Source organism: Carcharhinus amblyrhynchos, chromosome 24 (genome assembly GCF_965287045.1).
Source record: "Carcharhinus amblyrhynchos chromosome 24, sCarAmb.v2.hapA, whole genome shotgun sequence".
In the NCBI taxonomy this organism is placed as follows: Eukaryota; Metazoa; Chordata; class Chondrichthyes; order Carcharhiniformes; family Carcharhinidae; genus Carcharhinus; species Carcharhinus amblyrhynchos.
In genome coordinates, this window is record NC_137347.1 from 20,415,899 (window position 1) to 20,431,673 (window position 15,775).

The 15,775-nt window shown below is 42.0% G+C and overlaps 1 protein-coding gene across 1 annotated transcript in view; it reads left to right on the forward strand.

Annotated features, from left to right (window-relative positions):
- Positions 1 to 3,572: 3,572 nt before the first annotated feature.
- Positions 3,573 to 15,775, forward strand: part of lypla2 (lysophospholipase 2) — a 28,355-nt gene continuing 16,152 nt past the window's right edge. The window contains exons 1-3 of the mRNA XM_080211240.1: positions 3,573 to 3,645; positions 7,850 to 7,955; positions 8,850 to 8,881. Coding sequence (XP_080067366.1) covers positions 7,878 to 7,955; positions 8,850 to 8,881 — 110 coding nt within the window. The 5' untranslated portion in view covers positions 3,573 to 3,645; positions 7,850 to 7,877. The remainder of the gene's footprint in view (positions 3,646 to 7,849; positions 7,956 to 8,849; positions 8,882 to 15,775) is intronic.

Consider the following 15,775-nt stretch of genomic DNA (forward strand, 5'->3'; position numbering starts at 1 on the left):
TGGATAGGAAAATAAATAATAAGTAGATTTGTTTTAGATTTTTTTAATTTCCAGATTTATATGAACTGAATTAGTCAAAGAAATTTGCTAACCAGGTTTCGTAAACTGAACTAGTCCCATTTGACCCCATATGCCTCTAAACCTTTCCCAACCATTTCACCTCTCTAAAGGTATTTTAAGTGTTGTAATTGTACATGCTGCTTCTACCTCCTCTGGCAGCGTATTCCATATATGCACCACCCTCTGTGGAAAAAGTTGCTCCTCAGGTCCCTTTTAAATCTTTCTCCTGTTCCCTTAAACATATGCCCTCTAGTTTTGGACTCCCTTGGCCATTCACCTTATCAATGCCCTTCATGATTAAGAAATCTCTTAAGGTCCCCCCTGCCCCAGGGGAAAAAAGTCCCAGCCTATCCAGCACCTCCTCATAATTCAAACATTGTAAATCTTTTTTGTACCCTTTCCAGTTTAATAACATCCATCCTATAGCAGGGTGACCAGAATTATATGCAGTACTCCAAATGTGGGCTCACTAAGGTCTTGTAAAGTTGTAACACAACATCCCAACTTCTGTATTCAGTGCTCTGACTGATGAAGGCAAGTGCACTAAGTGCCTTATTCACCACCCTGTCTACCTGTGACAACACTTTCAAGAAACTATGCACTTGCATCCCTAGGTCTCTCTGCTTGACAATTAATATTTTGAAATTTCCAAGATGGAATATGAGCTCACTTTTTTCAGCATTTATGGGCCAGTGCTACAGATTTGTATTCCAGTGATTTAACCACAACACCACCATACAGTCCAGTGACTAAAACATGTTTGTCATTGGCTAGTGCCCCCTCCTGAACTTTCTCTGAATAACAGAGGTTTACAGCATGCAAACAAGCTCTTTGGCCCAACTTGTCTACGGTGGCCCTTTCTGTTTAAAACCCCTAAAATTAATCCCAATTGCCTGCATTTGGCCCATATCCCTCTAAACCCATGTAACAATCTAAATGCTTTTTAAAAGACAAAATTGTACCCACCTCTACTACTACTTCTGACAGCTTGTTCCAGATACTCACCACCCTCTGTGTGAAAGAATTGCCCCTCTGGACACTTTTGTATCTCTCCCCTTAAATCTATGCCCTCTAGTTTTAGACTCTTCCATCTTTGGGAAAAGATACTGACTATCTCGCTGATCTGTGCTCCTCATTATTTTACAGACTTCTATGAGATCACCCCTCAGCCTCCTATGCTCCAGAGAAAAAACTCCTAGTCTATCCAGTCCCAGTAGCCTTCTAGTAAATCTTTTCTGCACTCTTTCTAGTTTAATAATATCCTTTCTATAATAGGGTGTCCAGAATTGCACATAGTATTCCAAGTATGGCCTTACCAATGTCTTGTACAACTTCAACAGGACATTCTAACTCCTGTATTCAGTGTTCTGACTGATGAAACCAAGCATACCGAATGCCTTCTTCACCACTCTGTCCACCTGTGACTCCACTTTCAAGGACCGATGAACATGCACCCCTAGATCTCTTTGTTCTGTAACTCTCCCCAACACCCTACCATTAAGTGCTACCCTGATTGAATCGACCAAAATGCATCACCTCACATTTGTCTAAATTAAACTCTATTTGCCATTCATCAGCCCCCTGGCCCAATTGATCAAGATCCCATTGCAATTGGAGATAATTTTCTTCACTGTCTGCTATGCCACCAATCTTAGTGTTGTCACTAAGTGTCATCATATGTTAATCTTGTGTTTCACTTGAATGGAATCCTACCAAATTGTAAAGAGTTTGTTTGGACACAGGAAGAAGGGTTGAGTGTGTGTGGTAGGCAGGGGAATAGCTGAGCTGTAACATTGCATTCATGTTGCCAAACAGCCCATTTAGAGTCTGGATGCAAAAAAAACTGGAGAAACTCGGGTCTGACAGCATCTAAGGAGAGAGAGAGAATAGAGCCAATGCTGAGAGTTGGGTTGACACTGCTGCTTCACAGTGCCAGGGACCTGGATTTGATTCTCAGCTTTGGTCACTGTCTGTGCAGCATCTGCACATTCTCCCTGTGTCTGTGTGGGTTTCCTCCAGGTGCTCCAGTTTCCCCCCAGTCTGAAAACATGCTGGTAAGGCCTCTTTTAGTGCATACCAATTAAACCTACTCAAATTAACTTGGGGATAAAATAAAAGGGGCAGCTCCCCAAAAAGAGAGGGAACAGCCAGAACAGAACAGAAGCACAAAGGAAACTTAAAACATCAAATCATAATGTGAGTATTGGGGTCTATGATGTAGCCCAGCCCCTGCAGTGCCCAGTGGGCATGGAAGGCATCAGCTGCGGTAGACAGTCAGGATGGATGACCCCATCGATTGCCTGATGCCTGGACCTGTTAATGGTGAGTTTCACCAGGACATGCTGGTTAGGTGCATCGCCATGCTAAATTCTCCCTCAGTGTACCCAAAAAAGTGCCAGAATGTGGCAACTGGGGGGATTTTCACAATAACTTCATTGCAGTGTTAATGTAAGCCTACTGGTGACACTAATAAATTTTTTATACACTGGAAATGTTGGCTGTATGCTCTCTCCACAGATGCTGACAGACTGCTGAGATTTTCCAACTTTTTTTGCTTTTTCAGATTCTAGCATCCGCAATGTTTTGCCTTTATCTTATAAGCTGGCTGCTGTGTTGAGGTGCTGGGCTGCCACACGGGTGTGTCATAGGCATTTGGACTCTGATATTCGGGTAAGTGTTCTCCAAGGCGGCCTTCACGACACACAACAGTCACTGAGCAGAGACTGATGGCCAAGTTCTGCACACATGAGAATGGCCTCAATCGGGATCTTGGGTTCATGTCACACTATTTGTAACCTCTATGACTTGCCTGGGCTTGCAACATCTCACTTACTGTCCTGTCTAGAGACAATATATATCTCTTTAACCTGGGCTTAATGCTACCTCCACTCACACTATCTGTATCTTTAAGAGTTTTGGGGTGGCACAGTGGTTAGCACTGCTGCTTCACAGCTCCATGGACCTGGGTTCGATTCCTGGCTTAGGTCACTGTCTTTGCACATTCTCCTCGTGTCCACGTGTGTTTCCTCTGGGTGCTCTGGTTTCCTCCCACAATCTAAAGATGTGTGGGTTAGGTTGATTGGCCATGCTAAAATTGACCTTAGTGTACTGAGATGCATAGGTTAGAGGGATTAGTGGGTAAAGATTTTGGGTTATGGGGATAGGGCCTGAGTAGAATTGTGGTCAGTGCAGACGCGATGGACTGAATGGTCTCTTTCTGTGCTGTACGGATCCTATTCTATTCCACTTGATTAGATGTAAAGACTCACATTCTAATCAATATTCTGTAAACTGAGTGTGTGCCTTTCTATGCCCTGTTGCGATCAGAACTCCCCACTCACCTGATGAAGGGGCAAAGCTCCGAAAGCTAGTGGTTTTTGCTACCACATAAACCTGTTGGACTTAAACCTGGTGTTGTAAGACTTCTGACTGCTGCATGGGAGCTGTGAGAGAGGACACTGCAGCTACAGGGTGACGTCACCTCACCGGCACCGGAAGTGCCGGCCGGTCACCTGACCCCCGCCGGAAGTGCCGCGCGCTGGGTGTGAGGGAGGACGCTGGCTGTCGGCGGCTCGGTGACCGAAGGTAAATGCTGGGGTTGGGAGGGGGTAGGGAGCTGCTGGCCAGCGGTCACCGCTGAGGGGGACCTGAATCCCAGGGGTGGCGGCTGTTTGTGATGAATCGGCAACGCAGCATCTCCTGTGGTTTCCGTCGCTCACAAGAGAAGCTGGGAGCAAATTAATTACAGGGAAGCCGGGCCTCTGGCTGCACCTTCCCAACCCGGAGGGCAAAAAGCCCACCCTACCCGCCCCAAAACATCACCCCTCTGCGGACAGTGTGGTCAGTGTGGGTTAGTGGTCACTCTCCGGACCCTGTAGCATCTTCGCATTGTAGGTCATTGTGGGGGAGGGGGGGAATTCATGTTACTGTACTTGTTTTAATTGTGTGTTTTTCTTAACGAGCCCGATGGAGCCTACAGGTTTAAAATCAACATCGAATGTTGATGCAGTGGGGCAAGGAAAGGAGGTGGGGTTTCTGCCTTCAAAGCAAGGTGATGAGTAGGAAAATTACAGATCAAAGTTGAGTGTGGACCAACAGCAAATTGACTGAAAATACAAAGCACCGTGTCTACCAAGTTTGTGCTCTCCACACTGTACTGCAGTGAGTCATGGGCAACTTAAAGCCAACAAAAGCAGCTGAGCAGCTTCCACCTCAGATGAACATTGGGCAACTCCTAGTAAGGCAGTCTGGAATATGGAAGTACATCAGCATGCAGGGATCCCAAAATGTTTTCCCTCTTGAGTCAGTGGCCACTGCATAGGCTGTGTCCTGTGAACCAAATGAATGATGACTACATCTCCAAAGACATGCTCTGTGGCAAGTTTGCTGTCAGCTCATGTCCATTGGATTGCTCACATCAGCAAGTGAGACTCAGCAAGTGAAACTTCACTTGCTGAGAAGGATGGAGTTGTTGCAGGGAATTTTTTGCTGCTGACCAGAGTGACTGGAGACACAAAGTCAGGAGGATCGTGGAAAAAGCAGAGGACAAAAGGAACAACCAGATGGTGGAAAAGAGAGCCAGCCAGAAGGGGGGAAAGCTCAGTAAACCTTGGACCTATATTATTCTTCAGTGTCAGCTGAGGAAGGGTCTTCAACTCTTGAATTGACATACATAGAGGCACAATTCATTATTTCCTGAGATGGACAGATGCCAATAAAACTTAGTCTGAGCTGTTCTCACTTCTTGATGAGTAGCAATTTGATATTGCAGTGGGAGTGCTGAACTGTCAGAGGTGCCATTTTTTGACTAGACATTAAACCAAGGGCCTTTCTAACCTCTGGAGTGGACGTAGAACGTCCAATGCAAGTTTCTGGTGAAGAGCAAGAGAATTCGTGGCAATAATTTATTTCCCAGTCAAATTAAACAGGATTTGGTCATTGTTATGCACAAACAGATGTTATGTGTCATTTTGCAATGCTGACCATAGTGTAAATGCATTTCGTTGGCTGCAAAGCATTTTGTAGGGTCCTGAATTTGCGAACACTGCTATGTAAATGCATGTCTTTATCTCGTGCTGTTTGGCTGATCAACCTGGTATAACTGAGTTTGTAGTGTTTACTGATGTGTAAATGTTAGCCACAGCTGCATCAACAAGCTAAGAGTTCACCTGTGGACCTTATACACACAACTTTGTGTGGAACAAAAAGAGGCAAAACTTACAAAAGAAACATCCTGGTTGTTCTGTTCTTCATGCTGTAAATGTGTATTGATATTTGTAATGAATTCAGTTTGCTCTGAATCCTCATGTTCATAATGCATTTCAAATTTAAATTATCTTCATGCAGCAGGATGAAAATAATTTCTAAATTCTTGAATTGGCTTATTGTTACTGATTTATTGACAAAAAATTTGAGTTAAACAATGGATAATGATGAATGGGAAATGACCAGCGGTTAACTGAGGGCGCAAACTATCTGGAAAATATTCAGTGATCTTTTCCAGTTTTTGTTCCACAGAAACCAATGCATAAGTTTTGACTGTCTTGTCAACTTTTGTGACCTGCAAGCACAGGGATTCCAAACCGAATAGAAATCTGTGATATGTTCCCAACAGTGTGAATGGAAATTCTGGATCATTTACTTGATCTGTAACAGTCAGTAGCTCCGTGTTCTTTGTTTTGCATTCAGAAAATAACGCAAAGGTTAGTTCTTCAAATACTTTATGGAGTAGTCAAATTATTTTGATGCTTCAGTTCTCTATGCAAGTTCCCACTTGTACTTGTTACAACAATGTGGAAAGCTTGACCTGTATTGGACATTATTTACAGAATTCATATTTCTGTAACAACTTCCGGCTAAACCTGCTTTGTTTTCACCCAGCAACCTGGTATGACTTGCTGTGTCAGTTGTAACATTTTTATCGTCTCAGCTGAAATCAGTGAAACCAGTGCAAACCCCAGATTTGAAACTGAATTTTCTGATCTGAGAGATTTTGTTTCATTCTGTGCTTTGGTTGCCAAGTTGGCAGTCAGAACCTGTACTTCTGTCAACCTTGATATTGTCTGCAGTAAAAATAGAAATGACCTGCACTCTGCAGAGCATCTGGCTTTCCAGTCTGCGCATTTAAATAAGGTGCAAAGTGGGGTATGCATATAATAAGTAAGGGACAGCTTGAAGATGTGGGGGTGCTGTATGAATGCTAATTTGTTTATTCTTTAATTGTGTTGGCAAGCTGTATATGCAAGCTTATACTAAATCTTTAATAGGTAATTACATGACTCACCATCATCTTGTCACTGTAAAGAAGTTGTTGTAAATTCATGTTCTGATGTGCAGTGGGCTTAATTCCCATTGGATACAATCTTCACAGTTCATTTGTGCCACTGTGGGTCTTTTTATATTTGTGAATTCCGAAAGATTATTGTTGATGCAATGCACTATATTTCTCCAATGACATCTTAACATACGGAATGCATTTGTCAATATTCATCATGCTTTTGATCTTTTTAAAAAAAACATTCTTAGCGTACCAGACCTCATGACTTAAAATTCTTGATTTTTTAACAAGAAATGTAATTAAGATCCTTCTCGAGTCACTTCTTTGCATACAAAACAACACCCATTCATTTCAGGGAGTCTGCCAAAGCCAGAGCCCTTTCCGCTTGAATTTCTATTTCTTTATGAGCAAGTCCAAATGTCGTGGATATTTGTAATGCCCCATTTGTGTATTGTAGAGCTATGTCTTGTTAGTTATACTGTTAGAGTGAAACACATTTATTTTATTCATTGGAATCAGGTTAATTATCTCTGCATAATATATGAACTATTTGACAGACTGGGTAACCACCATAAATGTGCATTTATAATTAATATCATCAACATAGTGGTTAGTTATCTGACAATCTGAAGTATAGTAGTCTTACATAACAGAAATAAAATGATTGAAGCTGGAAATCTGAAATAAAAACAGAAAATGCTATAAATACTGAGCAAATCTGTGGTGTGGGAAACATGTCAGACAAAGCCATGCATACGTCAGAATATTTATACTAGAGAGCTTTCACTAGAAGTTATTTGAATCCTACTTGCATCGTAGAAAAGCGGTGTTTTTTATCTTTTGACCATGACATGCATCGCCTTCCTTTTCCCGCATCCCAAACTGGACAACATGGCCATTTGACCACATCCTTGTGGGTGCCATTCTCACATTGCCATTAGCTATCCAAAGCTGTCCTGATATGTTTTGCTCTAACCAGAGACTAGTCACTGATTGGAGCAAATCAATTAAAGTGAGGGCTATATTGGTGCAGTGTTCTTCTGATCTTTGGGCATTAAGAACTTGGCAGCTGGAGTTACAATCTTACCTTACATTGGAACACTATATCTCAGCAACCTAACTGGGAGTTTCAATTGATTTAAAAGTGAAAGAAATACTATTTTTATTAGTTTGCTAATGGAATAATACTAGACACACAATGCACAGTAAAACAGATCTTATTTTGGTTCTTGCTGAAATAAAAATTAAACCTCTGCAATAATGAGTCTTCAAGTTATATATTGAGGCCTAATTATCAATTTATTAGTCAGCGCTAAGTTTTACTCTTTTGCTTATTATAAATAATTTGACAAAATGGATCGTGTTCCTAATGGTGATTTTGAATATCTCTGGATTATGAGAGAAATGCCTGTGCTGTTAATCTGGTGTTCTTGGTATTGTAGTTAGCAGGTGTGTCACTAGGTGTGATAACTATCCCTGTTTCTTACTCTGGCCTCATGTGTCTGCCTGCAGGTTTCACAGTTGGCACTTGTGTTGTTGTATGTGTGGTAACAACATGTCATTGCCGCTGCTCGATGAGGCTGCGACTGTGTCTGGGACAGAAAGGGAAACTGGAGTGGTAAGAAATCTGTTCCCTTGCGCTGTCCTGTATCTGTACTTGATGGCATCTGCTGGAATCTAATTTTTGGAAGACATTTCAGATTTATAATACAGTCTTGGTGTGATCTCTGAAGTGTTGCAGTTTTTAAGGGGATCACATTAGTTATTGTTCAATTTATGCACGCAAGATCTGGCTGTTGCTGCTTTTAACTCTAGTCTTGGACTTAAACCAGCAATCTCTGGCTTTTGTGAAACTCCAGTCTGCAAGCATCGCATCTAATGTATTGAGCTTTGCTTCATTGTTTAACTTTGTATGAATAATTTGTTGTTTTATCTGGAAGGAAAAACATTTTGAAGTGCTTGTTTTGCACATGGTGAGAGCAACTGTGGAAATTTTATTAGTACTTTATCACTCATGGCATATTCACACTACGCATTGCTGCCTGAAATTCGATTGACTCTAGTTTGTCTGTTTTAAGCTTTCATCATCTTTCTCCACCTTCCTTAAATCTCAGAATAAAGGCAGAACACCAGCATAATAGTGCTTCAATTTAATTTTTGCTAAAAATTTCTCCTATAATTTTAAAATTACTTTTGAAGTTAGTCTTTTGTAGTTTCCCTCTATATTTTGGGCAGCAATTGATTTCAGAGTTTACTGTTAATCCATTTTTGTTCCATTTTGGAATGTGTGTGGGTAGTTAAATCAAATAGAGGGAGCTGCAGTACCACTTATGAGATTAATGCCGTACCAGTGGAGTTACAGTTATTATCTTCTCATGACTGTAATCAATTTGAAATCCCACTCCAGACAACTTTAATCAAACATTCTGTATTTGGCATTTCTAAAATTGTCATGGTTCTGGTGTTATATTGTTCTGGTATGAAATCAGCGTGTTTGGGTTGTATTTTACAGGTTATTTTCCTGCATGGACTTGGAGACACTGGGTGAGTTTGTTTTCAATGAAAATTGGAGAGAAATTGATCAGTTTCATGATGCTAATTGCAAAAAAATGACTTAAATATAAATCCAATGCGTATCATGGTTTGACTATTTAACAGCGTTCTGTGCTTTGAGGGTTCTGTAACCTTTCCAATTATGTACACCTGGCTGCCAACAATTGTATAATGATGGACCATTTTCAAAAAGCTAAACATCTTTCTGCTCTAATTACTTTTCATTTCCCCTGATGCAGTCTGTCTCTTCCACAAAGATTCCTTCAGCTGATGCAGTGGAATGGCACTTTTTCAATATCACTGTAACCAGAAGGCATCCTTGAAGTTGGAAGAGAGACATTGGCCCTATCCTTTTCCCCCACTCCTCCAAAAACAAACTGCAAAGTATTCACTGGATGCTGGAGTTAGGATCTGATTCCTTTGTGTGGCTTAGCAACTATATCCAGCAAGCAGTTGATCAGATGGACCATAAAACCCAGATTCAATCTGTAGTTTGTGCTGAGTTATCTGATATCAACTAGATTGGCAATAGGAGTGCTGCACTTCACCTCCAATCTCTGGGTTCCTGATCACAATTGTGACACTTCTGAAAGTGGGCCTTGGGCAGGGACAGGACTCAGTCGCTGTGATGCCCCATGTAGTGAATACTTGCTATTAAGGCATACGCATAAATAGATACAGGCAAAGTAATGATGGAACTATATTCAGCATACTGACAATTCCTTTGTCTAAGCTACATAACACTTAGCTTGTCCTTTGTTAACTGTCTGCTGCCCATGAACTCATAACTTTTAATTTTTAAAAACTGTTTTACTGTCAATGAAAAATGATGAGCTGAAGCCAGATGCAGGGGAGGTAAACTGGAGGACATCTAACCAGACCAGGTTTTCACACAACATTGCTGAATGATGACTGCAATCTCAATTTCATCTATGCCTATTTTTAATCACCCTGCTCATATTCACTTTGTTCCTTTCTAAACTTTTCCCAATTCAATTTCTCTTTTGCTCCTATAGTCTGATGCTAATCCAAGAAATATGTGTGTTAATATTGTCTGTTAGCCCTGCTGCTCCTCCTTGGTTCTTTTGAATGACAACCTCTGCCTTCTATTAGTAAACAAATCTCCCTTTATTCAATTCAATATTTCTCATCTCCATTTTAAATCATCTTAATTCTTCATTTTTTTTTCCTCAAGCAACATCAAACCTTAACGTCCTCTTGAAATCATTATTCTTGGCTGCTGATTGTTCATCACCAGCAGTGGCTTGACAGCTACAATGAGTCAGACTCTCAAAAGTTCTTTGCTTTCCTAAATAAGACTACCAGCAAATGTGGTCATCCCATTATTCCGTTTAAATCAAATTTAACTCTTAATGTGTCATCGCCTTACATGATTTAAAATGGAGATGAGCAATATTGAATTGAATTACATTCTTATTACTGTGTATTATTTGCCATTTTAAAAATCCTCTTTGACAAATCATATTCTAATACCCTAACTCGGGTAGTTGCAATAGTCTTTGAGATTGTTTTGGCTTAGAAATTTGGTGACATAGTACCTCCTTCACGTGCTAAATGAATACCTAAGCCTCTAATATGCAGGCACAAAATTAATGCTAATTGTGAGCTGAAAGTGAGTCATCTATAATATTGATGCAGATAAAATAATTGGCATCAAGGGCCCAATTGTGAAATGGGCTCAGCCCTTTGTGCGTGTGTTTGTAATTAAGGAGCCTAATGCCTGTTTGAAGCTCCCGTTCCCAGTGGTAGTGGCACCAACAAAGTTCATGAAAACCAGATTTATGTATGGCCTAACTATCCTTAAGTTGACTGTTGCACCCAACACCAAACGGTGAATTTGTAGCCAGACTGTGAAGTTGAAAGAGGCAGAGATACCCCTCCCATGTGCATATACAAACCATAGGCAGCTGCTGACTACCACCCAAATCACTGAAGTCACAGCACCTGATTATTCCATCTCATCATCCGCTTTATGGATTTACTCAAGGGCAACTACAAGTGACACAGCAGCCCAATCTTTAACGTTTTCTGGTGTGTTGCTTGAAGATACCTGTTAGGTGTTCGCAGATCCCTAATAAAGCCCAGTATTGTGTCCTTCACGTCTATGCATTCATTTGCCAGGATTGTATCTTGCATCCTTTACATGCCCAGAAACATGTTTCTAAATTCAACTACGTACATTCTTCCATCAGTTCCATTTTAATATTTTATCCTATCAATGTTGTATTGGTTCTTCAAACTGATGTGGACGTTCTCGTGTCTTCCTCTCACGCACTTTCATCTGTTGATTCAGGGGTTATGTCTTGGCTCGGGTTTGTCTGTTATTTGTGTTTCATAACAGTTCTAGCTCCTACTGAAAAGGTCTTAATCAGTCATTAAGGCAAGCATATAAAACAAAGACAGGAAAATTCCAAGCGGTTGCATCATGGTACAACTTGCACCAACCATCAACTCCCCAACTAGGTGAAAACTGGAAGCCAATTTAACAACCTCCAGGAGACTGCGGTGACAGGTATCATTGATCTAGTTAGTGCACCTACCTTCGACTCACAGACACTTGACCAGCCCCTTTTTTGAAGGACAACAGCAAATCTACAGTCTACACGGATTGATATCCCATTCCAGAGTTATGTAATGTTTCCTTGGCACCCAACAACTGTGTTTGAGTAACTTTTTAAAAATTCTTCCGTGGTGTGTCATTGTTGCTGTTAAGGTCAGCATTCATTGCCCATTCCTAAAATGTATTCATCGCTACTTGTCCTTGCCTGGATCAACTATATATTTGCATGTAATTTGTTATTTCAGTAACAGGGCTCCTTAATAACACCCAGTGCTGTTTTTCTGTCCTGGCAGAAGTTGCTCCTTCTGGTCCCTTGCTAAGGTTACATAAGAACATAAGAAGTAGGAGCAGGAGTAGGCCATCTAGCCCTTCAAGCCTGCCCCGCCATTCAATAAGATCATGGCTGATCTGAAGTGGCTCAGTTCCACTTTCCCGCTTTCTCTCTCTCTCTCTACCTCTACCCTATCCATCCCATTCATTATACATCTCTATAAGATCCCCCCTCATCCTTCTAAACTCCAACGAGTACAAACCCAGTCTATTCAGCCTCTCTTCATAGTCCAACCCCCTCATCTCCGGTATCAGCCTAGTAAACCTCCTCTGCACTCCCTCCAAGGCCAAAATATCCTTGTGCAAGTGCAGCGACCAAAACTGCACACAGTACTCCAGCTGCGGCCTCACCACTGCCCTGTACAGTTGCAACAAGACCTCCCTGCTTTTATATTCTATCCCCCTCGCTATAAAGGTAGTATCCCATTTGCCATCCTGATCACCTGCTGCACCTGCAGGCTGGGTTTTTGCGACTCATGCACAAGGACCCCCAGGTCCCTCTGCACCGTAGCATGCTGCAGCTTTTTGCCCTTTAAATAGTAATCCTTCCTACTATTATTCCTGCCAAAGTGGATAACCTCACACTTGCTAACATTGTACTCCATCTGCCAGGTCCTCACCCACTCGCTTAGCCTATCTAGATCCCTCTGCAGACTTTCCACACCCTCCACACAATTTGCTTTTCCACTTATCTTCATGACATCAGCAAATTTCGACACTCTACACTCAGCCCCCTCCTCCAGATCATCTACATAAATGGTTAATAGCTGAGGCCCCAGCACCAATCCCTGGGGCACTCCACTAGTCATCAAACGCCAATCAGAATAGCACCCATTGATACCAACTCTCTGCCTCCTATTAAACAACCTATCCACGCTAATACCTTACCACCAACTCCATGCCCCCTAACCTTCTGAAGCAACCTTTTGTGCGGCACCTTATCAAACGCCTTCTGAAAATTGAGAAACACCACATCCACCGGTTCTGTCTCATTATCTTATGAATCCCTTTTCCACACCATTTTTATTGTGAAGGTACAATTAACAGCTCTTAAGAGAAAGTTAACAGAGGAACATAGGAATTTGGAGCAGAAGTAGGCAAGCTCAGTCCTTTAAGCCTGCTCTGCCATTCAATCAGATCATGGCTGATATCTCCCTGGTCTCAAATTCAGCTCCCCACCTGTTCCCCATATCCCTTTATCCCGTTTTTTGTTAGAAATATATCTATCTCTTATCCCCTTTTTTAATTAAAAATATATCTCTATCTTAACCTCATCTGATCACTTATCTCTTCCAAAAACTATGTTAGTGTTGCTTTCAAGAAATTTAGTCACTCTTTGTGCCAAACATTTTTCTCTCGAAAGTTTAGTTCTATCTTGTTTATAGATACTATTATGATCAGTGTTCCTCTGAACTTTCCCTTCTTACTTTTTGAGTTGCAAGTAAATACATGACCCTAATCACTTTTTAAAAGTGATTGTCCAGTGATTGTGGACAAGTCCCCAGGACCGGATGGAATGCATCCATGGGTTCTGAAAGAAATGGCGGAGGTGATAGTGGATGCCTTGATGATTATTTTCCAAACGTCGCTGGATTCCAGGGAAGTGCCGGAAGATTGGAAAACGGCTAATGTTACGCCGTTGTTTAAGAAGGGTGGCAGGCAAAAGGCAGGGAATTATAGGCCGGTTAGTTTAACGTCTGTTGTTGGTAAAATGTTAGAATCCGTGATCAAGGAGAAAATAGCGAGGCATCTTGAGAATTGTTTGATAGAGCAGACACAGCACAGTTTCGTTAAGGGGAAGTCGTGTCTGACGAATTTATTGGAGTTCTATGAGGATGTGTCTAGGGCGGTGGATGTGGTCTTCCTTGATTTTCAGAAGGCATTTGATAAGGTGCCGCACAAGAGGTTATTACAGAAGGTTAGGGGGCATGGAGTTGGGGGTAGGGTGTTAGCGTGGATAGGGGATTGGCTATCAAATAGGAGGCAGAGAGTGGGGGTCAATGGGTGCTATTCGGATTGGCGGTTGGTGACTAGTGGAGTGCCCCAGGGGTCGGTGCTGGGGCCTCAGCTATTTACCATTTATATAGATGATCTGGAGGAGGGAACCGAGTGTATGGTGTCGAAATTTGCTGATGACACCAAGATTGGTGGAACGGCAAATTGTGCGGAGGGTGTGGAAAGTCTGCAGAAGGATCTAGATAGGCTGGGCGAATGGGCCAGGTACTGGCAAATGGAATTTAATGTTGGCAAGTGTGAAGTTGTCCACTTTGGTAGGAATAATGGTAGGAAGGACTGTTACTTATATGGCGAAAAACTGCAGCATGCAACGGTGCAGAGGATCCTCGGGGTCCTTGTCCATGAGTCACAAAAACCCAGCCTGCAGGTGCAGCAGGTGGTCAGGAAGGCGAATGGGATGCTGGCCTTCATAGCGAGGGGGATTGAATATAAAAGTAGGGAGGTCTTGCTGCAACTGTACAGAGCACTGGTGAGGCCGCAGCTGGAGTACTGTGTGCAGTTTTGGTCGCCGCCCTTACGCAAGGGTATTTTGGCCTTGGAGGGAGTGCAGAGGAGGTTTACTAGGCTGATACCGGAGTTGAGGGGGTTGAGCTATGAGGAGAGGCTGAATAAACTGGCCTTGTACCCGTTAGAGTTTAGAAGAATGAGAGGAGATCTCATTGAGACATATAAGATGATGAATGGGATGGATAGGATTGAGGTGGAGAGGCTCTTCCCGCTCAGGAAGGACAGTAGGACTAGAGGGCACAGCCTCAAGATAAAGGGGGGGCGGTTTAGAACGGAGTTGAGGAACTTCTTCACTCAAAGGGTGGTGAATCTCTGGAATTCTCTGCCCGTTGAAGTGGTGGAGGCTGCCTCGCTAAATATTTTTAAGACACGGGTTGATAGGTTTTTGATAGGCAAGGGGATTAAGGGTTATGGGGAGAGGGCGGGAAAGTGGAACTGAGCCACGAGAGATCAGCCATGATCTTATTGAATGGCTCGAAGGGCTAGATGGCCTACTCCTGCTCTTATTTCTTATGTTCTTAAAAGTCAGCCTTGGCTCAGTGATAGGACTTATGCCTGGAGTCTTGCATAGGTTGTGGGTTCAAGTTGCACTCCAGAGATTTGGGCACAAAATCTAGGCTGACACTCCTGTGACAATTGTATGTGCAAATTGGCTACAGCTCCTACATTACAACAATGACCACATTTCAATAGTACTTTCTAATTCTCACAGTGCTCAAATGAAGGTTCATTGTAACATCTTCTGTTCTAATGCATTTTTCTTCAAAACACTTAAGTTGTTTACTTGCCTCTCCATTTCTTTCCCCCAGACTCCTTCAACAACCTGCATTTATATAGTGCCTATAATGTAATAAAAATACCAAAGCACTTTCACATTGAGCTACATAAAAATATATTTGGAAAGATGAGATGAGTTACAAAGAGTATCTTGAAAGAGAGCTGAACAGGATTGGGGTGGAAATTCCATAGCCCTTTGGTGCCCAGACAGCTAAAAGCACTGCTGCTAGGGTTGGAGTAATAAACAATGGGGATGCATAAGAAGGCAGAATTGGAGGACAGCGGAGATCTTGACAGGCTCAAAAAGGTTAGTGTGATAGGGAGAGGTGTGGCCATGAAGGGATTTGAAAAAATGGATGTGAATTGTAAAATCAAGGTGTTGCCAGAACACAAACCAATGTAGCTCAGTGAGAATAGGAGTGATTGGTAAATAGGACTTGGTGTGAAACGGTTATAGGCATTAGAGCTTGTTAGGTGGAAATGCATTCAGGAGAGCATTGGAGTAGTTAATAGCATGTAGATGAAAAAGGAAATGTTTTTAAAGTCCAAGTAACTAATCATCACTCTGAATTTATACTTTTTAATTTTCAAACTTTGGACTTTTCTTATTTATTTTTAATTTTCTTTTAATAAGCAGTTAGTGATGGGGGAAGTAGGAGCCAAGGAAGACCTAG